This window comes from Eptesicus fuscus, chromosome 12, assembly GCF_027574615.1.
Source record: "Eptesicus fuscus isolate TK198812 chromosome 12, DD_ASM_mEF_20220401, whole genome shotgun sequence".
Taxonomy (NCBI): Eukaryota; Metazoa; Chordata; class Mammalia; order Chiroptera; family Vespertilionidae; genus Eptesicus; species Eptesicus fuscus.
The window spans coordinates 37,394,282-37,417,876 of record NC_072484.1 but is presented as its reverse complement, the minus strand read 5'-3'; the positions used below and the strand labels follow the sequence as shown (position 1 = coordinate 37,417,876).

At 41.5% G+C, this 23,595-nt stretch overlaps 1 protein-coding gene across 1 annotated transcript in view; it reads right to left on the bottom strand.

Annotated features, from left to right (window-relative positions):
• The window catches only part of CTNNBL1 (catenin beta like 1), a 179,168-nt gene that overhangs the window by 129,760 nt on the left and 25,813 nt on the right, over positions 1-23,595 (bottom strand). The window contains exons 2-3 of the mRNA XM_028157740.2: positions 6,679-6,867; positions 1,138-1,244 (exon numbers count right to left, since the gene is read on the bottom strand). Coding sequence (XP_028013541.2) covers positions 1,138-1,244; positions 6,679-6,867 — 296 coding nt within the window. The remainder of the gene's footprint in view (positions 1-1,137; positions 1,245-6,678; positions 6,868-23,595) is intronic.

The following is a 23,595-nucleotide window of genomic DNA, read 5'->3' as shown; positions in this document are numbered from 1 at the left end:
CCTCTATGCTCCCACAACACTCTGTTTGTATCTCTTTTAAGGTATGTTTCCTTCTACTATGCATTTATAGCGAGTGTGCCTAATAACCTATAAACGTGAGTGCAAAGACTATACTATCCAACTCTTAGTTCCCTACAGGCCTTGGACATACTAAGATGCATTAAAAGTATACGTCCCAGGAGGGAGACAGGGAGCGAGGGGTTATATTAAAATCTGTATAAATATAAAAATCCCTTTAATTAGGACTCAAGACTGACTGAGAGATACCAGACTCCTCATTACAGTACTTCACAGTGCACTGAGGAGCCAATATAGTAACTATCGTATTAACTATAATTTCATAAGTATGTACTAAATACCAGGTACTGATCCAAACACTTCCAATTATTTTCACTTAATCTTCACAATTCTGTAAAGGGGGTATTATTTCTTTATACAGATGAGACACACCTGAGGCTAAAAAAGGAAAAGTGACTTATTCAAGGTCATGTGGGAGTCACATCCATATTTGCCTAACCCCAAAGCCTCTGACATTTTCTCAACAGTAAAGCTATCACTAATAGCAGCCAAGGTCAGTTTTCTTTGGGCCTTGAGAAGGATAATGAAGAGAGTTAACATAACAGGCCTGATCTTTAGAAGGGCCTGGTTCCAGGCTGGCATCTGAAGCTTTAGCTTTTGAAAAGTTCCCTATGTGATAAGGTTGTTTTGCCCACCTTTCTTCAGAGAGTCTGGAATTCTGGTAGTTGTTGTTGGCAGAGAATGGCTACATGACTCGTCCTCATTAAATACTTTAGACCCAGAATCTCACACGGGCTTGTCTGGACAGAGACACTACATGCATGTTTTCACTGCTGGAGAAAGGATCATGTCCACCTGACCCCACTCAGTGGGAGGGAGAAAGCATAGGAAATCTATACATGAGTTTCTCCAGACTCTGCCTGATGTATCTTTTCCCCTTGCTGATCTGGTTATATACCCTCAGTACCACTGACTCTGAGTCCTGTGAGTCCTTCTAGTGATTTTCCAAACATGTGGGTCGTCCTGGGACTCCTAACCCAAATCACAAAACCAAAGCAGACAAAACAAGCAAAAAAAAAAAAACCCCAAAAAACAAAAAACACCTCAGATGAGCCTTACTTCTCTGGATTGTCTGGAAACTTGATCCGCAACTCTTGGTTTTTGTATGATCTTTTTTCAAATGTAAGGATCATTTTCTTCACTGAGCTTTCATCCAATGGTTCCTCCTGGTATAAAGGGACAAATGCAACAATTCTCATTCACTAATCATTACTTCTTTCATTGGTCCTTACATGCTATTCTGCCACTCACCTTTCTGGGTTAAATGTACAGAAAATACTTTATCTCCCCCACCAGAATGAGGATTAAGGGTCTACATCACATGCTACTTTGTATCACTTTGTGTGTCTCACATCTAGCACAGGAAGTTTAGTTTAAGATTTAGTCAACAGCCAAAACCGGTTTGGCTCAGTGGATAGAGCATTAGTCTGCGGACTCAAGGGTCCCAGGTTCGATTCTGGTCAAGGGCATGTACCTTGGTTGTGGGCACATCCCCAGTAGGGGGGTGTGCAGGAGGCAGCTAATCGATGTTTCTCTCTCATCGATGTTTCTAGCTCTCTATCCCTCTCTCTTCCTCTCTGTAAAAATTCAATAAAATATATTTTTAAAAAAAAGATTTAGTCAACAAATATTTCTTGAGCATATTCTATGACTTGGAGTAAGCAACCATATTAGTTACTATTTATCTTGTCCTCCTTCGTTGTACAGGTAAGATAACACTCAGTGATTTAAAAGAACTTGTTCAGTAACAGCGGCCTTAAATCTTTTCCCTATACAAGGAAGGGGTCAGCAAACTATAGTCCACCAGCCAAATCCAAGTCTCCGCCTATTTTTGTATAGACCTTAAGTAGGGCTGTTAATTAGCAATAGTCATGGTTTTTCTTTCACATTACTATCTGCTCCTTACTGGCTGCTGAGATGGGAATCAGACAGGTTCTTGGAATCCAGATATAACATCAAAAATTAGAGAAGCTCAGAAGAAACATTTAAAAACTAGTAGACTACACAGTGTTTTTCTTACTTCATACACTAGAGAGGTTTGACGGTTTTCTTACCTTTATATCTACAAAGGTATATACATTTTTAAAAGATGGAATCATTTCCCCCAAGAAATCTACACTAAAAATTTCAGAAATGTAGTCTCCTCAGTTTATTTTCCAGTTTAATGTAATGTGCTGCATTACACTCTGCCTAACACTCTCCCAACTCTCAGCTTCATAGCTTTGTAGTCATTGACCATAACTCACACCTAAAGGTAAAGAAATTGCTATTAAGTGACCCTGAAATAGATCCTTTTGAAAAGCCCTGAATCATCCCATAATTTTGTAAGTACACTAAAAAATGCTAGCTATTATTTTGTTAAATTTGATATGCATATATTAGGTTTTAAGTGGAAGATACCTCTAATTTCATTTTGGGTATGACACATTTCTTAGATTTTTATCAATGACTCTTGGACCCTCACCTCAGGTAGTCTATTGGACCCCAGCCCCTCCCCAGTGTCTACAGCTTAAAGAGAAGTTCCCCGACATGGTAAAAACTGAAGTTAGTGCCCTGGCTCAGCTGACACTCAGAGCCTAGCTTCACTATTTACTAGCCACAATGCAATGTTACTTTGCTGACTATAATCCTTAAACGCTCACCAAGTCTACCTCTTAAGGCTTTCCTGAATTCATCCACTTGGCACCCTATCTATAATAATAAAAGCGTAACATGCTAATTAGACCAGACAGCTGAATGACCTTCTGGATGTCATTCCAGACGTCCTTCCAGACGAAGCTGCCACAGCAGGGGCTGAGGCAGAGGCGGTTAGGGGCAATTAGGCAGGCAGGTGAGCAGTTAGGGGTGATCAGGCAGGCAGGCAGAGGTGGTTAGGGGCAATCAGGCAGGCAGGCAGAGTGGTTAGGGGCAATCAGGCAGGCAGGCAGAGATGTTAGGGGCAATCAGGCAGGCAGGCAGGCAGGCGAGCGGTTAGGAGCCAGCAGTCCCGGATTGCGAGAGGGTGCAGGCCAAGCTGAGGGACACACCCTTTCCACCCATGCATAAATTTTGTGCACTGGGCCTCTAGTCCTATACAATAAAAGCCTAATATGCTACGTGTCTGGTCAGCCATTCAACCAATCAAAGCGTAATATGCTAATGATATGCTAAGGCCACTCAACCACTCACTATGATGTGCACTGACCACCAGGCGACAGACAGTCGACTAGTCGCTATGACATGCACTGACCACCAGGAGGCAGACAGTCAACCGGTCGCTATGATGTGCACTGATCACCAGGGGGCAGACACTCTAACCGGTAGGTTAGCTTGCTGCTGGGGTCTGGCCAATCGGGACTGAGAGAGATGGGCCAGACACGCCCTGGACCCCTCCCGCGGTCCCTCCCCAGCTGGCCAACCTCCCAGGTCCCTCCCAGACCCAATCATGCACTGGTGGGGTCCCTTGGCCTGGCCTGCACCCTCACGTAATCTGGGACCCCTTGGGGATGTTGGAGAGCTGGCTTCAGCCAAATCCTGCAGGCCAGGCTGAGGAACCCCACTGGTGCACAAATTCATGCACCGGGCCTCTAGTTTAGATTAAAATTCCAATCCTTCACATGACATACAGGATGGGGCAAAAGTAGGTGTACAGTTGTGAGTATGCAAAACATTTTATTCTTGTATTATTTATTAATTATTTTCCATATGAACAAACTGTAAGCCTACTTTTGCCTCACCCTTTATGTAAGGAAGGTCTGGCATGATCTCGCCCAGGTAACCTGTTCACCCAAAACAAGGGAATATAGCCCTGTTGGGGGACCATGTCTACTTGTCTAGTTCCCCTCACAGTGCCTGGCATCCAGTGAAGATCTGCTGAAGGAAGAAGAAAGATGTATCTTCTAAGGTCAGAGAAATGTTCTAAAGAAATGAGGTACTTAAAATGGTTTTATAAACTATATGACACTATCTTGATATAAGCTGTTTTTTTCTATTAGTAATAAGCATGATGTACCTAAACATACCACTAGGATTTAACTAAAATAATCCAAATTTCTAGGAAAGAGTTAAATCAAGCAAATTCAACATCCACTACTCTTCTTTCCCTTGGCTAACATCTTGCCTGCCCTGTAGGAAAAAAAACCTATTAGTGTTAATACGGCTCTCATAGGATTCCCGGCCTTAGCCTCTCCAAGGTTTGGCTTCCCTCCTTTAATTTCTCTCCAACACTAGAGGAAACTGAATTATCAGTCTTAGTCATCAGCTACAGCAGAACCTCCAATAGCTCAACGTCAGGAACCAGAGGGAGACTTCAGAAAGATGAATGCTGGTGATGTAGCACAAAAAGGACAATAATATTTTACAAGTTCACGTGACTTAACAGGGCAAACATCACTTGCTTTTCATCAAATGGGACTTTGGTGGCAGTGAGAAAATAACTCTTGAACTTGTAGCCTTCCATGTGTCATTTTTACAAAGCGATCTTTTTCCCTGTCCCTTAACAGAAGGGCTGGTCTCACATTACATTTCTGTCTCTCAGGCTAGAAACCACTTACCCATGACAGCTACTATCCTAATCCTCCAGTACAAGCCTTGCCCTACACAGGAATTACACCTGCCAATTAACTGCTGCTGCAGCGCTTACAGATTGAGCAGAAGCTAGTAAGAAAGGAGGGAGAGAGGGAAGTGATGGAGGGATGGAAGAAGGGAGGGACGGAGGGACGGAGGAATGGAGGGATGGAGGGATGGAGGGATGGAGGGATGGAGGGAGGTTATGCTATACACACTGACTGTCTAAAAGCCTGGTAGGGCTGCTGCCCTCAGAGAGGAAATTTGGGACTGTTTCCCCACCACAGATTTCCAAAGTGTCACCATCTTTTAGGGGCAGACCCCTGAATTAGCTCTGATATAAATGCTAATGAGAGTTATTATCATAACACAGTAAAAACCTTGGTGAAATATGAATCAATTTTTTTCCCTCTTAGATTCACACTCCAGCTTCATTTTTTAAATCCAAACTTAGCATCATGTCTTTGAGGGAACCAAAAACCAGCTGGCTCTTAAGAATCTATTTCCATAATTCATATTGAACAAAATGCCAGAATGAAATAACATACAAGTTAACACTTAAGGATTTAAAAAGACACAAAGGCATGGTCATTTCATTTTTAATCGCTGATATTTTACCTCTACCCTTTTCAGCTTCGTTCTTTTATTCATTCAATAAATATTTATTAAGGGTCTACCAAGAGCTAGGCATTGCTCTTGAGTGCTCTGAGCTGTGAACAAAACAGAGCCAGTCCCTGGTTTCACAGGAGGCCAGGAGGGGACAGCAAGTGAGTAAACAAACAGAAATTTCAGATCCTGGTAAATGCTGTGAAGAGAACGCACAGAATAAAGTGATAACAGAATGAGAGAATGACTTGCGGGGCCACCTCAGAGACAGGAAAGACTTCTCCAAGGAGGAAACACCAGAACTAAGACCTGAATGAGAGGAAACCAGCCATGCAAAGAGTGGTTCTTCATTAGGGCAAGAAGAGCATTCCAACAGAGGGCACAGAAAAAGGTCCAGAGGCAGGAAGGAGTGCAAAGGAATCTTGAGGCAAAGCAATTGAATGGCATCTCTTTCCCTAAACTGTGTTTCTTCAGTAACACCTAAATACCTAATCCCTTAGCTCCCCCGAACTTCTCCACTTTTACTACTTTGCTAATGCTATTTCAACTTCCTGAAAAGCCCATCTTCCACTTGTTCGATAAAGTTCTACTCTTCTTTCGAAGACTATTAACTACATTTAAAAATGGAAGCACCTACTATGTGTCCTTAGTATGGTCTAGAAAGCCTCCCTGACCCCTGTGTGTCCTCAGTATGGTCTAGAACAGCGGTCGCCAACCGGTGGTCCGTGGACTACTGGTGGTCCATGAGTTCGGAAAGGTTAGCGGCCGCTGGTTTAAGGAAACCTTTGGAGCAGCAGTCGCCAACCAGTGGTCCGTGAGGTCCTAAAGGTTGGCGACTGCTGGTCTAGAAAGCCTCCTTGACCCTCTACAGTCAATACCAGTCTTGACCCTCTACAGTCAATACCAGTAGCCCCACAGTTCAGTGCTTGGGCCTTGATTATAACACATAATCCAGAATAATGTTAAAACGCTATCTGTGCCCTAGCTGGTTTGCCTCAGTGGATAGAGCATTGGCCTGCAGACTAGAGGGTCCCGGGTTCGATTCCGGTCAAGGGCATATCCTTGGGTTGCGGGCTTGATCCCCAATGAGGGGTGTGCAGGAGGCAGCCGATCAATGATTCTCTTTCATCATTGATGTTTCAATCTCTCTCTCCCTCTTTCTTCCTTTCTGAAATCAATAAAAATATAAAACACACACACACACACACATACACACACACACACACACACACTCTATCTGTAATGTTCTTTACACTTTTCAAATGCTTCCCCAACTCCATTATCCCACTTAACCTTCATGTCAACACTGTGAAATAAGTATTCTTAACCCCATTTTATAGATTAAGCTAGGGAGGTCAGAAAAGGTATAAATTTGACCCAAAATTACACTCTATAGAAACTATGTCAGGGCCAGCCATCTCAGCAACCAGCCCACTTCTGCCACCTTACCTCTTCCTCTTCCTCCTCACCCTCTCTGTCAATAATCTGAAGCAGCCTTTTTTTGTCATCATCTGCTTCTTCTACCACAGTCATTTCCTCTTCCCGAAAGCGGCCACGTTCTCGAGTACCAGCTTGTTTCCGACGCATTTTCAGCTCTTCCTCTTCATCATCCCGGGGACGTTTTGTGCCCCTGTTGGGCTGAGAAAGAGAAAAAATAAACACAGGATTTTAGAGTTGGAAAAGATGAGGAAAGGCATACATAGCAAATATTCTAACGCTTTCAAGAATTCCCCAACTGAAAAGCACCACACCATACAATTTCTGCCACAAAATACCTCTAAGAGGAATTATTCAAATACTTAACGGTTCTATAAATACATGATTAAAGTCACCTATAAAGTAGCTGGCCTTTTTTTTTTTTTTTTACAGAATTTATTCAATATGCAAAGTTTCACCACTTCACAAAGGTTCCTATGCGTACAGAAATCATAGGGAAGAGAACCACTTTGAGATGGGGACACTACTTTGTAGGTGACTTTAATACATATAAATCACCAATCCCTTAGCACATAGTTTTAATTCATGTCTAAAAAAGATTACAGTCACTCAGAGTAGTTCAGAGAATATTACATGTATAACTTCCAAGGGTCTACTGCACTCCAAATTCCTACTTTACACAAGAGGAGAGTAAGGCCCAGAGGTCAAGTTTTATCCAAGGTCATAAAACCAGCAGTAGCACTGAAAACAGAATTGGCACTTCCTGACCTCTAGTCCTGGGCTTTCCCTTGTACTGGTGAGACCTCATTTGCCTTTAACACTGCAATTCATGGAGTTCTTATGGCTGCCTTCCACTAAATTGGAATAAAACAGGGCACTACTGAAATGGGCTTCCTAGTTGAGGAGAAACAACACTGCAATAGACATTAAGCAGCCTGATGACTCCATTCAGCTCAAGTTACGGCTGGTACAACTTTGGCCTTCTCCTTTACCCTCTCTAAGCCTTAGTTTCCTCATCTGCAAATGGAGATAACCCTTTTCCCTATGAACTTCAAAAAGATACTTCTGTGTGTGTGTTTACTATTTATTTTATATTTTTCTAGCTTTACTGAGATATAATTGACTATAGTACTGTGTAAGTTTAAGGTGTACAACAGGATGATGACTCACATACATATACAAAATGACTGCCACAATAAGGTTAGTTAACACCTTCATCACCTCATATAATTACCAGTTTTTTTTGTGTGTGTGTTTTGGAGGGGGGGGGGTGACATTTAAGTACTCTCTTAGCAACTTTCAAATATACAATACAGAACTGTTAACTATAGTCATTAGATTCCCAAAACATATTCGTGAAATTTGTACCAAAAGGTGGAAGAACTCTAAACTATAATAGTACTACACAAATGTAAACATTTTTACTATGAGGTAATACACATGATTCTGTCTTCCCCAACATAAAACATTTGCATTAGGCTCCTCAAGTAAGCTTTTCTTTATCTGTTATAATAACCAACTTACAGTAGGTGTGATATGGTATGCTGTGTCTTTTTTAAATTATTTTATTGTTGAAAATATTACATATGATCCCCTTCCCCGCCCCCCGCATTCACCCCTTCTAGCGCACACCCGCTCCCAGCCCCAAGCCTTCACCACCCTATGGTACGCTATTTCCAAAGAAAATAGAAGGTCACATTCATTGCCAGCTTGCTAAGTTGTTTGGTAATGATAGACAAATTTCTATTATACATGCTACATATCTCACTGTGACTTATAACCCATACTGTTACTGAAATCTACTATCCCAGTGATGCAAAGTCATCCCCTGCTATATTCATGTACCCTGCTGGTTCCACATACCAGGTGCTTCAATAAGTTTAAGCATATGACATTACTTAGAAAACTCACATTAGACAATTTGGTTTGCGGGGTACCACCTGCTAATTTTCACTCTGTTCCTAGTCTCCTTGAGATAGATTATCATTTCATATGATCACATCCTATTTCCATAAATATAAAAATTGATTATCATCATTATTTTAAAAAAGAAAAAAGAAATCAACTTGCCAGTAAACATGGACTACAAGAAAAATAAGGTGGTGGTTTTCATGTGAGAAGGGGAAAGAAAGGTAGCTTGATCCTCAAAGAGAGCAGGCTCCAAACTAGAAATCTGTAGTTCCCCAGCAGGTAAGGAACTTCAGCCCCAGGGAGCACTAATTCTTTCAGGCTCATAAAACAAGCCCTGCTGTGATTCTGATTAGCATGAGCCTGCTGCAGCAGCCAAGTCAAAGCATGAGTTCTACAGTTCTCCCCAGAAAGGAGATTTCTGTATTGTTTATTGCTGAGGGCAGAGAGAACAGGTAGTGGACCACAGTTAAAAGGAGAAAGCCAAATAATGCCACAGTTAAGATGCAAAATAGAAAGAAACTGGCTATGTCTCTTTTGAACACATCTGCCAATCCACTTCTTTAAAACAAACATTTCAGAGATCGGGAGGAGTTTCATTTTTACCTCTAATAATTTCCACTGAAATAGCACTTTCCTTCTGCAGAACTTAAAGCACCTACTTTAATCTTCACTATGTCTCTGGGGAAGAGAAGTAGTTACCAGTTCTATTTTATAAGCAGAGGGACAGGATGCCGGAGAGCCTTTAATAAACTCTTGCAAAGACAACCTGGCGCCTTCTGAAAGTTGAACCTGATCTCTGGGTTCTTGCTAATCAACCCTGATTCCCTGAGACAGATCTGAGGAACTTTCAGGCAAGAACATATACCCATAAAAATAAGTTATACAAGACCTTGGCTGAGTTAACGTAGTATTTTTTAAACCATTCATTCAATAAATAATTTATTAAACAATTCCAAGGCTTGAAGGGTCCTCAAGTAACCCACGGGCCCAGCAGCAGTCCCAGGCTTCCTCTAGGGCAGTGGTCGGCAAACTCATTAGTTACAGAGCCAAATATCAATAGTACAACGATTGAAATTTCTTTTGAGAGCCGAAAACCGACTTCTGCGCATGGGCCACAAAGTTTTCATCGCACTGTACGTGCGCGCCCGCACGTGGTATTTTGTGGAAGAGCCACACTCAAGGGGCCAAAGAGCCGTATGTGGCTCGCGAGCCGCGGATTGCCGACCACTGCTCTAGGGTAATGCCTAAGTGGGGACACAAGGACAGACAGGGCCAGTATGGATTCTTGAGACAAGAACAGCTTTGTTGATCTTTATGAATAGTCTAAGCACACATCTCTAACAGGGCAACCTTTAGGTTCTCCAACTGTTTTTCCAACTCCATTCCCCCTCACACAGGGTATTTATTCAGCTTTCGCTCTTCTCAGGACAACTCTGTGGCAGAGGAGAGCGAACCCATTAGGATGCTCGGTTATGGCTCCTTCACCAACATATCACTTTCCTCTTCAAGAGATGGGTAAGCCGTTCAAAAGCACTGACACATTTTATTTCACCACTTTTCTCTCCCAAGGCAAAATTTTAAGAACTTCTGTTCTTTACTTCTCAACCCTCAACTGTCTCTTTTCTAGATACTAACACTCCAAATAGAGAGGTTCCTACTTATTTCTGAAATTTGACCACTCTAAATAATAAAGATTAGGATTCATTTCTTTAACAAGTATTTATTAAGTGTCAACTATGTATAAGTTGGGGCACTGCAGACATAAGTGTAAATAAGACAAACACTGCTTTGCAATCTAGGTCTGTCCGATCAAAATATAATGCAGATTATAGAGGTAATTTTAAATTTTTTAGTAGCCACATTTAAAAAAAATAAAAAGAAACAGGTGAAATTAATTTTAATAATATATTTTATTTAATGCAGTATGTACAAAATATTATCATTTCAACATGTATAAAAAACTACTAATGTGATATTTTACATCCTTTTTATTCATATTATGTCTTTAGAATTCGGTAGACATATTTTATATTTATGATGGGTGTATTGCCACACAGATGGAGCCCCATTTCATGAGCCCAGCAGCCATATGTAGCTAGTGGCTACCATACTGGACAGTACAGGTCCAGGTGATTTTCATCTGAGGGGTTCCTGTCCCTAAATAAAGACAAAATGGAACTGTCTTTCCAGCAACACTGAATGAAATCGGGATTCATAAAAGCAAAAGTCGTTTGTGAAAGGCCCCCACTAAAAACTGTGAAGCTAACAATACCCTGACCCAGAAAGAAACTTCTAGATTATATTTATCAATATTCACCACTGAGAGAGTGATCAGTTATACAATAGAAAGCAAGAATGTGTAAGCAGGAAAGAACCTCAGAGCTGTCAAACTGATTTCCTACAGAAGAGCCCAAGGGCCCGAATCTAGAAAGGGAATATAACACTCACAGTCTGACGCAGAGGTCAACAGCTCAGGCCCAAGCTCTCCTGTGTCTTACACAACCAATCCCAAAAGGATTAAGCCATTCTTACCAGTCACCTTTGGAGATTAACTTGTTTTGGTATCTGAAAGGTATATGGAATCCCTCAAGATGAAGGAATGACAAAAGAAACTGTGCTTAATAAAGTCATTTCTCTGCTTCTGCTTCTACAGGACTAGAGAAAAAAAGATTAACTCTTAACTTCTGATGTGCCAGAACAGCAGCCTTTAAGAACTATTACAATCTTCCACATTCCCTGCCTTACTCCCACTAGGTGGTGAGCGGTATAAGTGCTCACTAAGCATTGCCACCATCCCACCACACAGCTGGTAGCCTTTCTAGGATACATAAAGGATTCCCACTTGCTCAAAGCGTATAGTAAGCTTCAAGATTATATATATGATGCCTTTACTTTCCAAACTCTTAATGCCTATTGTGTGTGTGAGAGAGTGTGATGGATGGTTACACACACACACACACACACACACACACACACACACATACAAGTGTGAGTAAAAGTAGGTTTATAGTTGTAACAAAAATAAATACAATAATTAAAAAAAATAACAATATAAGAATAAACTCTGTGTTTTGCACACTCACAACTGTAAACCTACTTTTGGCATCCCCTGTATATATACCATCCATTCCCTGAAAACAAAAATCAGAACAACTCCATGAAATCTTTGAAAGAGTTAAAAAATTAAATAAGCAATCTGCCTAGGATACTCCCTGTGTACCTAGACAATATCCAACCTAAGCTTTAGGTTTCATTTTTCCCTCTCTCCCTATTTTTTTTTTTAATTAAAAAGCAGTGAGAGGCTGTAGCTATAATGAGGGGCTGTGGGAACATGCAGTTATATTGGGCTCAAAGTAATGTACCATAGGAAGAGGCTACATCACCAGAATGAATCCTAAATTAAAACTCCACTATGAAACCAACTCTATTTCCTCTAAGCATGCAATCTATATTATCACATTTATAGTCTGTCTCGACCTCAATTAGACTTGAGGGTGGAGGGGAGGAAAGGGACTTCTATAATGGTATCATTATGATAAATTATGAAAACACACAGTGCAATTATTAATGTAAAGAGCACATTTGTACCAGGATATAACAGTGTAGATGTGTGCTGTGGGGGGAGCATCTAAATATAGCTCAATATTCCATGTTACCTGGCTAAGAAAGGGGGTAATTTTCATAAAATGTACTTTCACATTAATAGAAGAAAAATTTGTTCAATTCTATTAAGGAAATAGAAAAAGTCAAAGTAAATCTTCTATATCCTTATAATAAACTATAAATTCTTTACCCTGGACCAAAAACCTCAGACAACTTCAGAAGAGCCTTCCAAGTGGAGGCATGAAGAGCTATTTCCTAAATATCAAACAATAATAAAGATTTTCAACTAAAAAAAATAATATAGTTTATCCCTCTTTGTATAGGTATAGGGAAATCTGAGCCCAGTGAGTTTAAGCAACGGTGGGGTGCCCAATAGTACAAGACCTCTAATTCCCAATACAGTGCTTTCCCTTATCCACCATACTAACTAGACATTCCTAACCTGTTTGCAATGGTGATATCATGCATGAACAATGAGTTTGGAGTCAGATTTTCCTAAATGCAAATCTGGTCCCTCTAATTTAGCAGCCCTGGAAAGTAACTTACCTTCTTTTGAGTTTTCTCAATCTATAAACTGGAAACAATAGCCACTTTCACACAGACATTTATGTATATACTATGCCCGGTGCACAAATTCATGCACAGGTGGGGTATCCATGGAGGTGGGGGTGGGGGCCGGGACACAATCGGCCCTCTGGAGGGGGCGGTGGGATGCCCTTGCTGGTCTGGGATCCGAATCCGTCCTGCTGAGGTTCGCACAGGTTGTCGGGAGCCACCTGGCAGCCACTTTTATATCCTTTCTTCCTTACGGAGCATCTAGGGAGGGGAAGCAGCTGCAGTGCCTGAGGCCGACTTCCAGGAGGCCAGTGGTGCTGGTCCATCAGTGCCTGGCCCATTCTCTGGAGACTGGACCTGCAGGACTACTGAAGGAGTGAGTGGCTGCTGCTGGGCCAGTGGGCTGCCGGGATGGGTCAGTCAGCTGAGCAGCGCTCCCACTGTGGGAGCGCACTGACCACCGGGGGCAGCTCCTGCGTTGAATGTCTGCCCCCTGGTGGTCAGTGCATGTCATAGCGACTGGTTGACCAGTCGTTCTGGTCGTTCAGTCCTAACGGTCACTTAGGCTTTTATATATATAGATATATGTATGCACACAAGGAGTAATGTTTCTAAAGTGCGAGTAGTGTGGCCCAAAACAATACATGTAGTTTTCTACCTCTTTGGAACATCCAATTCAAAATCAAAGAGCCTCAAGGTCCAAAAGGGTGTTTACCATTCATAGATTTTAAAATGAGGGTGCGGTTTGGCTCAGTGGATCGAGTGTTGGCCTGCAGACTAAAGGGTCCTGGGTTCAATTCCAGTCAAGGGCACATATCTCCTTGTGCAGGCTCCTCCCGGCCCCAGGCCCTGGTCAGGGTTTGTGCAGGAGGCAACCAATCGATGTGCTTCTCTAACATCGATGTTTCTCTCTGTCTTTCCCTCTCTCTTCCACTCTCCCTAAAAAAAATCAAAGGAAAAATATCCTCGGGTGAGGATTAACAAAAAACAAAACAAACAAATAAAATGAGGGTCCTTTTTTTACTGTCAAAATATTTGACAGACCTCACCTCCTGCTGCACTTTTTAGAACGCAATATTGAGAAAAGATACAATGACAACAAACAAATGCAGTACTATCTATTTGGTAATACTTTTCATTGAATCTGTGTTTGTAACACCCACATTTATGAGAGGGGGATGGAGATACTGATTTTGAGAGAGATGTTGGCAATTTACTACCTTTGAGATTGAGATTCATTCTACAGAAAATTCTTTTGTACATCTGGATTCACATCGTCTTACAGTAATTCGGAGGCACTTGAGACATTTCAGACTTTAGGAATCCTTGATCTGACCCAATCACCTATCTGAGGTGTGAATCCCCTTTAAAACATCTCTTCTACACACAGGCTGGGGTTTTCCAAACATTTCCAGAGACCAGAAACTTAATTTCCTCCCTAAATTATGTCCCCTCTATCTTTGGATCACTCAGTTCATTAAATTGAGGAGAAACCTTTCAACTTACAATTTCTTCTCTGGTCCCTAATCTTTCTCCTTAAAGTGAAATAAGACAGGTTAGTCTCACCCTTACATTATTTCTTTCTTCCTCTCTCACTGCCTTTTCTTTTTCAGAATAAACACTTTCAATATGGGGGAAGGCATGCAATAGAGGAGGGAGTTTATACATAATTAAATTCCTTCCTACCATTATTTGGGGATTTCATCATTTTAAAGCTTTCTGATGTCTCTTAAGATAATCAGACCTATGAATGTCACAAGCCCAAGCCTATAGGATTGATCTAACCAATTTGAAATGCTCAGAATCATCTGCTGTTAACCTTGCCTGATTATATTTTGTCAGAATAAAAGGGAGTTTTCAAACATTAATTTTTACCAAACGGTAGTGAGTGGCCTGACCCAGAAGTTACAGATGAGCTGCAGTAATGAGTTTTCCCTTGCCTTTTCTGGCTGCACATTCACTGGTGACATTTTACAACTAAGACTTCTAGCTCAATCAATATTTGCAGGCATGAAACCTGCCAAAGTTAACATCAGGGATCCCTTGCAAATTTGCTTAAGGCACCAGAACTGAAAAAAGCTCACAATCTCTAATACTATAACTACCATCAGCCAAAGTTCATAACTAGGGATCAAAGTCATCAGACACAGAATATTCTAACCCATTTCAAAGGATTGATATGATGATAAAGGGGCCCTGTGTAAACTACAAAGTGCTGTACCAATGTAAGGAATTATAATCATACTTTTAAGAAATATCCTAGTGAAAATTTCAGATATCATATATAATTATGTATTATGCCTCTACAACACTTAAGACATTAAAAAAAAAATCAATGAATCATGGCAATATAGTACCTTTTTTTCTGGAAGAAAAACCACATGCCCCAAATTCCTCAAAATCTCAAAGCCTCATTTACTTAATTACCAATAAAAAAAGTATAAGTACTGAGACCACAATAATTACTGAAATATGTGGGTTTTATCAATATCCACAATGGGGAGGAGAGGTGGAATCAATGTATTAAAAATTAAAATCACCAACAGTTTCACTTATGATTCACAATCTAATTGGCTGATAAATAAAATGGATATGATTTATGATTTAAATGACTAGTCATGAAGACTCTACTTAATCAATTTTCCTACCAAAAAAATTCTTACTCCTTGTTAAAGCCTGAATATATATTCATATCACCTCCAAAGGGTGTGTAGGTTTCTTTTTTAGAAGTATAAGCTATACTTTAGCATCCATGATTTACTTTGACATCGTCTCTGATTAATTCTGAAGCTATATCAGAAAGCTAAATATTGATTTGGTTTCTTTATTTATCAAGGCTAACAGAGGCACGGGTAAAATTTTAGAAATAAACTACCTCCATTTTAGGAGACTTATGAATGTTTTGTCAGCTACATCAGAACCATTATCTTTCATTCACTCACTCAGGAAGTGTTTACTGACCTAACAGAACTTGAACATATTATGTACTGGAGGGAATATTAGACATGAGCCCGAAAACAATAACAGAATTACACTGATCTAAAACAATAACAGAATTACACTGATCTAAAACAATAACAATTACACTGATCTAAAAGAAGCAACATAGTACAATGCAAAGAACAGCAGACCAATAATCAGAAAAATCAGGGTTCTGGTGAATCACTTAAGAGTCACATGATGTTAGCTAAGTCATTTAAAAAATTACTTGCCCTGGCTGGTGTTGCTCAGTGGTTAAAGTGTCAGTCCACATACCGAAGGGTTGCGGGTTTGACTTCCAGTCAAAGGCACATACCTGGGTTGTGGGTTCACACCCCAGTCCCCATGGGGGCACATGCAGGAGGCAACCAGTTGATGTGTCTTTCCCCCATCCATTTTTCTCTCTTCCTCTTTCTCTCCCTCCCTCTCCAGCTCTCTCTTTCTCTCTTTCCGTCCTTCCCTCTCTTCCACTCTTTCTGAAAAGCAATGGAAAAAATATCCTCAGGTGAGGATTAACAAAAAAATATTTTTTTGATGACTTGCACTTTGAAAAGAAAACAGAGCCTAAGATTCAATTTCTCTTAATGATTGCCAAATGCAAAGTCCTATATATATATATATATACAACAGACTTTCAGAATTGCTTAAAATCAACTTTTGACAAGGAATATAATCACAATTATAATAAAAAAGAAAAAAATACTGAGTCATCCATAAGCATACTAAAAGGGACCCAACCTAACTAGAAATCATGGAAATGCACATGAAAACTCCAAATAACCAAAACAATATTGAGAAAGAAAAATAAAGCTGAAGGATTAAAACATATGGTATTGGCATAAAAAACAGACACATGGATCAATAGAACAGAGTAGAGAGCCCAGAAATAAACCCACACATATAAGGTCAAATAATTTACAACAAAGGAGATAAGAATATACAATAAAGAACAGTATCCTCAATAAATGGTGATAGGAAAATTGGACAACTACATGCAAAAGAATGAAACTAGACCACTATCTTATACCATACACTAAAATCTACTCAAAATGGATTAAAGAGAATGTAAGATTTGAAGTCATAAAACTCCTAGAAAAAAAACGTATGTGGTAAGCTTCTTGACAAAGATCTTAATGATGATTTTTTTTTATTTAACACCAAAATAAAAAATAAACCAGTGAAACTACATCAAATTAAAAAGTTTGTGCAAAACAAAGGACACTATCAACAAAATGAAAAGTCAGCCTACTGATTGGAAGAAAATATTTGCAAATCATGTATCTGAAAAGGGCCTAATATCTAAAATATGTAAAGAACTCATGCAACTCAATAGCAAACAAATAATCTAATTTTTTAAATGGGCAGAAGATCTAAATAGACATTTTTCCAAAGAAGACATTCACATGGCCAAGAGGTATGTGAAAAGATACTGTACATCATTAATCATCAGGGAAATGCAAGTCGAAACATTTTAAGATTATCACTTCACACCTGTTAGAATGGCTATTACCAAAAAGACTAGAAATAACAAGTGTTGGTTAGGATGTGGAGAAAAGAGAACACTTGTGCACTGTTGGTAGGAATGTAAATTAGCGTAGCCACTATGGAAAATAGTATGGAGGTTTTTTAAGCAATTAAAAATAGAATTACATGATCCAGCAATACCACTTCTGGGTATTTATCCAAAGAAAATGAAAACATAACTTGAAAGATGCATGTACTCCCATGTTTATTGCAGCATTATCTCCAACAGCCAAGATATGGAAAGAACTTAAGTGCCCACTGATGGATGAATGAAGAAAGAAATTGTCACACACACACACACACATACACACACACACACACACACACACACACACACGGATATTATTGAGCCATAAAAGAGTGAAATCTTCCCATTTGCAAAACATGCATGGACTTCGAGGGCATTATACTAAATGAAATAAATCAGACAGAGAAAGACAAATACTATATGACATCTCTTATATGTGAAATCTTATATATATGTATCTATGTCTATATCTAATCTATATATAGAGAGAAATATATTTATACCTATAAATATAAAAAAAAGAGCTCATAAATACAGACAACAGATTCATGGTTGCCAGAGGTGGATAACTGTCTTTAAGTAAATTAAATCTTCAAAAAGTAATTAGAGAAATGCACATAAAAACCATTAGATATAATCAGGTTGACAAAAATAAAAAAAATTAAAATCTGACAATACCATATGTTGTTGAGGATATGGAGAAATAGGAACTGTTAAAACTCTCTTGAGTGGAAGGAGTAGAAATGGGTACTGAATGGAAGAAGTGAAAATGAGTACAGAACTAATTTGTGATACCTAATAACACTTAAGAAACATACAGGTTATGACTATCCCAACAATTCTACCCCTAGGTACAATTATTAGAGTAATTCTCAGACATATATACAAGGAAATACTTAACAAATGTTCACTGGAGCATATTTGTAATGAGAAAAAAGAAAAGAAATTTTCAAATATCAATGGATGCATACTAAGTGGTAATAGTAAAAAAATGTATGGCAATAATAATCACCAATTTCAAGATAATAACTACTTCTAAGAAGGATAACAAAGAAATTGGATTAGGGAGGGATATATAATAAAAAGGGATTAGGGGAGGGTATCAGGAGACTTCAACTCTATTTATAATATTTTATTTAAAAAGATCTAACTTAAATTTGGCAAAAAGATATGCTTATGCACCTACCTAGGGGGGAGAAAAGGAGAACACTAGAAGCTAGCAGTTATCATACAGAACAAGTCATGCCCAGTTGGTTGTAATCCCTTGTTATTGTTACTGCTGATTTAAGGTGAGGGGTTTACAATACTTGTTATGTACCTTTATCTCATCAAGACATTTCACAAAGTTACTCAAGCAGGAACATGGAGAAATATGGATGAATGGTAGTACAGATAGGTATATCCATAACTGGTTGAACCAAAGAGTATGAGCAATTAGAAACCTTTGTTTAAAGTCAAAATAACCCTAGCTAATAAAAGAGTAATATGCAAATTAACCATCACTCCGCGACACCCACAAGCCGTGCCCACCAGCCCATCGGAGCGAGTATGCAAATTAACCTCAACCAAGATGGCCGAGGCCAGAGAGAACAGGAAGGAGGCTTGGGTTTCCCTGGCAATTGAGGAAGCCAAGCTTTCCACACACCCTGGCGGGCCCAGGCCTCCACTCAAGGGTACAAAGTTTCAATTAGAGAAGGTAAATAAATTCTAACAGAAATGGTGGCAGCCACTGAGCTGGAAGAGCAGGAGGCTAGGGTTGCCCCGGGCGATGGAGGAAGCCAAGCTTCTGCAGCCCTGGCCAGCTCAGGCCTTCACTCCAGGCTACAAAGTTTCAATTATAGAAGATACATAAATTCCAACAGAAATGGCTGTCGCCATGGAGCAAGCAGGAGGCTTGGCTCCGCTCCAGGCTACAAAGTTTCAATTGTAGAAGATAAATAAATTCCAGATACCAGGGCCTCCGCTTGGGTCGCCAGGGGCATGGCTGGCCTGCAAACCACCACAGGCCCCTCGCCCAGGCTGCCCCACGCCCCAAGGGAACCCCCACCCTGATCCAGGACACCCTTCAGGGCAAACCAGCTGGCCCCCACCCATGCACCAGGCCTCTATCCTATCTAATAAAAGAGTAATATGCAGAATGACCATCACTCCAACACACAAGATGGCTGCCCCCATGTGGTCAAAGATCCTGCCCCCATGTGGACATAAGATGGCCACCACAAGATGGCCAGCAGGGGAGGGCAGTTGGGAGGGACCAGGCCTGCAAGGGAAGGCAGTTGTGGGTGATCAAGCCAGCAGGGGAGGGCAGTTGGGAGGCACCAGGCCTGCAAGGGAGGGCAGTTGAGAGGGACCAGGCCTACAAGGGAGGGCAGTTGGGGGCGATCAACCCTGCAGGGGAGGACAGTTAGAGGTGACCAGGCCAGCAGAGGAGGGAAGTTGGTGGCAAACAGGCTGGCAGGGGAGCAGTTAGACATCCATCAGGCTGGCATGGGAATGGTTAGGGGGTGATCAGGCTGGCAGGCAGAAGCGGTTAGGGGCAATCAGGAAGGCAGACAGGCGAGCAGTTGGGAGCCAGCAGTCTTGGATTGTGAGAAGGATGTCCGACTGCCCGTTTAGACCCAATCCCGGTGGTTCTAAATAAACAAACAAAAGATTAAAAATAAAAGACATTACAATCTAGATAATGCATGAACAGGATAGTAAAGGGTCTGAAAACCTTGCTATGGGGAAAATCAATAAGGGAGTCAGAGAAGATTCGAAAAGGGACCCAGGAGTTATTTAAATGATTCCTTGGAACTGGGTAAATACATCTAGTGCTACCATGAATAGCAGCTCACTTTCCTTTCCCCCTTCATTCCAGCTAGAGAGATCCTACTCAAGCCTTAAGCCCCAGCTCAAAGGTCATCTTCTCTAAGAGTCTTCCAAATACTCCACTAAGACCTCTGAACTTCCTCAGCAGTATATATCACACCATACCTCTATCAGCACACAATACAAGTAGGAACCCTGGGATCTGACCTTTGTTTCTAACACCTTAGTTCCTAACAGTGCCCAGCTCACAGCAGGCACTTACCCTATGTTGCTAAATCACCGAGAAACAACAGAGAACAGCTACACCAAGGAACTACCCAGGAATCATAATTCTGTTAGCAAATGTATATAATCCTAATATATATAGAGCTAAGTGGTGTCATGACCAAACGGGCGACCAGTCACCATGAAGTGCATGGAGCACAACTCAGTTCCCCGTTTCCCCCAGCCTCCAAGCCGCTCACCATGAGCAGGGGCTGGCGATGGGACTAGGGACTGTTGAGCGGCGGTGGCGGGCTGCTTCGCGGGGTGGCCGTGAGCTTAGCAGAGCAATCACCCAGGCGGCAGCGAGTTTCGCGAAGCAGTCGCGGGGCGGGGGGAGTTTCGCAGAGCGTCCAGCGACAAGCTTCGCAGGGCAGTTGAGGGGCGGGGGAGCCTCGCAGAGCAGTCAGGGGCTGCAAGCATTGGAGCGTCCCAGGGCGGGGAGCTTCACGTAGCATCGCAGGGCGGCAGAGGCCATGTGACGGAAGCCAGGCTAGGCCTAGGGACCCTAACTGCACACGATTTCATGCGCGCTGGGCCTCTAGTGTGTACATATTTTCAGAGTTCCCTGGGTCACTAGGGTGACTGCAGCCACACAGAATTCATCTGTTCTATAACTATATATTTAATGACTTTATGCCATCCTGGGCTACGTTCTATACAGGGGTGGGCAACAGTAGGTTTACCGTTGTATGTGAAATAAAGTTTATTCTTATATTAATATTTATTAACTAGTAGCCCTGCGCACGAATCCGTGCACCAGTAGCTCGCCAGTAGCTCACTGCCGCCCTCCAGTAGCTCTCCGCCCGCTGCCCCACCCTCCTATAGCTCCCTCCCGCCCCTCCCCCATAGCTTGCTGCCCTGCCCCCTCCTGTAGCTCTCAGCTGCCCGCTAGTAGCTCACTGCCCCAACCTCCTGCTGATCTGTAATCCAATTATTACACCGTCAGTCGTTACACTTCATGGTGTAACGACCATTTGCATGTTATATCTTTATTATATAGGATTACTAGAGGCCCAGTGCACAACATTCATGCACTAGGGGTTGGGGGATCCCTCAGCCCAGCCTGCGCCCTCTCACAGTCCAGGAGCCCTCGGGGGGATGTTTGACTGACAGCTTGGAAGCGGGCCTAAGCCGTCAGTCCGACCCTTAGTGCTGCCACGGAGACGGGAGAGGTTCCTGCCACCACCAATGCACTCACCAGCTGTAAGCCTGGCTTCTGGCTGAGCAGCGCTCCCCCGGTGGAAGCGCACTGACCATCAGATCCTGCATTGAGTGTCTGCCCCCTGGTGGTCAGTGTGCGTCACAGTGACCGGTATTTCCACTGTTGGGCCGAAACCAGCTCTCCGACATCCCCCGAGGAGTCCAGAATTACAAGAGGGCGCAGGCCAGGCTGAGGGACCCACTGGTGCACAATGGGGGCCGGGGAGGAACCCGGGAGGTTGGCCAGCTGGGGAGGGACCACAGGAGGGCTCCAGGGCGTGTCCAGCCCATCTCGCTCCGTCCCGATCAGCCAGACCCCAGCAGCAAGCTAACCTATCTGTCGGAGCGTCTGCCCCCTGGTGGTCAGTGCACATCACAGCAAGCGCTTGAGCGGCCTTAGCATATCATTAGCACATTACGCTTTGATTGCTTGAGTGGCCGACTGGACAACCAGACACTTAGGATATTAGGCTTTTATTACATAGGGTTGTGTTACTTTCCATATGGACAACTTTTGCCACCCTGTATATAGCTTAGTAAATTTTCTAATGGTGGCACCAAGTGATATTCAGAGAGTAAGAACAGTAAAATTCAGATTCAGACAAAGAATATCAGTATAAACTCATAATTTACAGATGAATAAACTAAGATTCAAGGAAGTGGCTAGACTTGAGCCTGAAGCCATAGAACTGGGTCTGAAATCTAACTCTCACTTTTGCAAGGAGCAGTATATACAACCTCCAGATCCCTTTCCTTAGTTACAACTTCAAAAACTATCATTTCAAAGGCATAATTTGCATAATCTCTTCCTGCTGCCATCATCTTTCAACCAACATTAAAACACCTACTTCTTTTCTGCCCATGCCTTTAGCCAGGAAAACTCCTTTCTGTAGTTGCTTCTTGCTCACTTGGAAGTTCCCTGCCCAGAAGAGCTTAGTGTCATCTGTCTATTCAGGGGTCCTCAAACTTTTTAAACAGGGGACCAGTTCACTGTCCCTCAGACCATTGGAGGGCCGGACTATAGTTTTAAAAAAACTATGAACAAATTCCTATGCACACTGCACATATCTTATTTTGAAGTAAAAAAACAAAACGGCAAAAATACCCGCATGTGGCCCGCGGGCCGTAGTTTGAGGACACCTGGACTCTATATGGAGATTTCAGTAAGAACTCCCTCCTCCAGAACATTTGGTGAACCTGCCATTAACACCAGCCAATGTTTAATCTTTAAACATCAAATAACAGATTAATGTGGCAAAGCTCTTTTAAATTATTTGTTGTTTTAAACCAAGTCTCAGATACTAGAAACTCACTTTTTATTCAGGGTGACACAAAAATGTTAGATACATTTTAAGTGTATGTCACAGAGGTTGGGTGGGGTGAGGGGTAGTGTATTCTCAGAAACCAGCAGACCCACACAGTGGTTTTGCAAATTACATGTCATACCTGTTACACATAATTATGCAGACAGAGAAGTTTCCAGACAGCAGAATATTGCTTCTAGCAATGGACGATTTCATTAAGACTAAAGTGGGGCAAGGAAATCTTTAATTACTTTTCCTATAAGTTGCCTCTGAGGTCATCACCAAGATTCAAAACTGCATTCCTCTTTCAGAGGAGTGGATTCGGGAAAGGGTGCATACTAGCAGGAAGACAGATAGAAAATTAAAGAGAAAAGTGAAGATGCATTGAAAAAATGAGAAGAGAGAATGAATGATCTGGGGCTGAATAAGTGAGAGCCAGATCATAAATGAGACATTAATCATTTTATTCATTTACAAAATTTAGGTCTTTCACAATTACTTATTAACTCTTTAATGGTAAAGACATGGTTTTGATCTCAGGAGCCTAGGAGGACATTAACTATTACCCTTATTTCTTTTAAAGCTTAAAACTTATTCTCATAAGTCTGTCACAAAATAGCTGCCACATTTATTTCAAGGAAGACAACTCACATGAAACTTTACCTTGAGTATCTTGTTAAAAAGAATATTTTTCAACATTATGGATAACACTCGAGAGTCTGAAAACAGAGCATGACATTATGAGATACT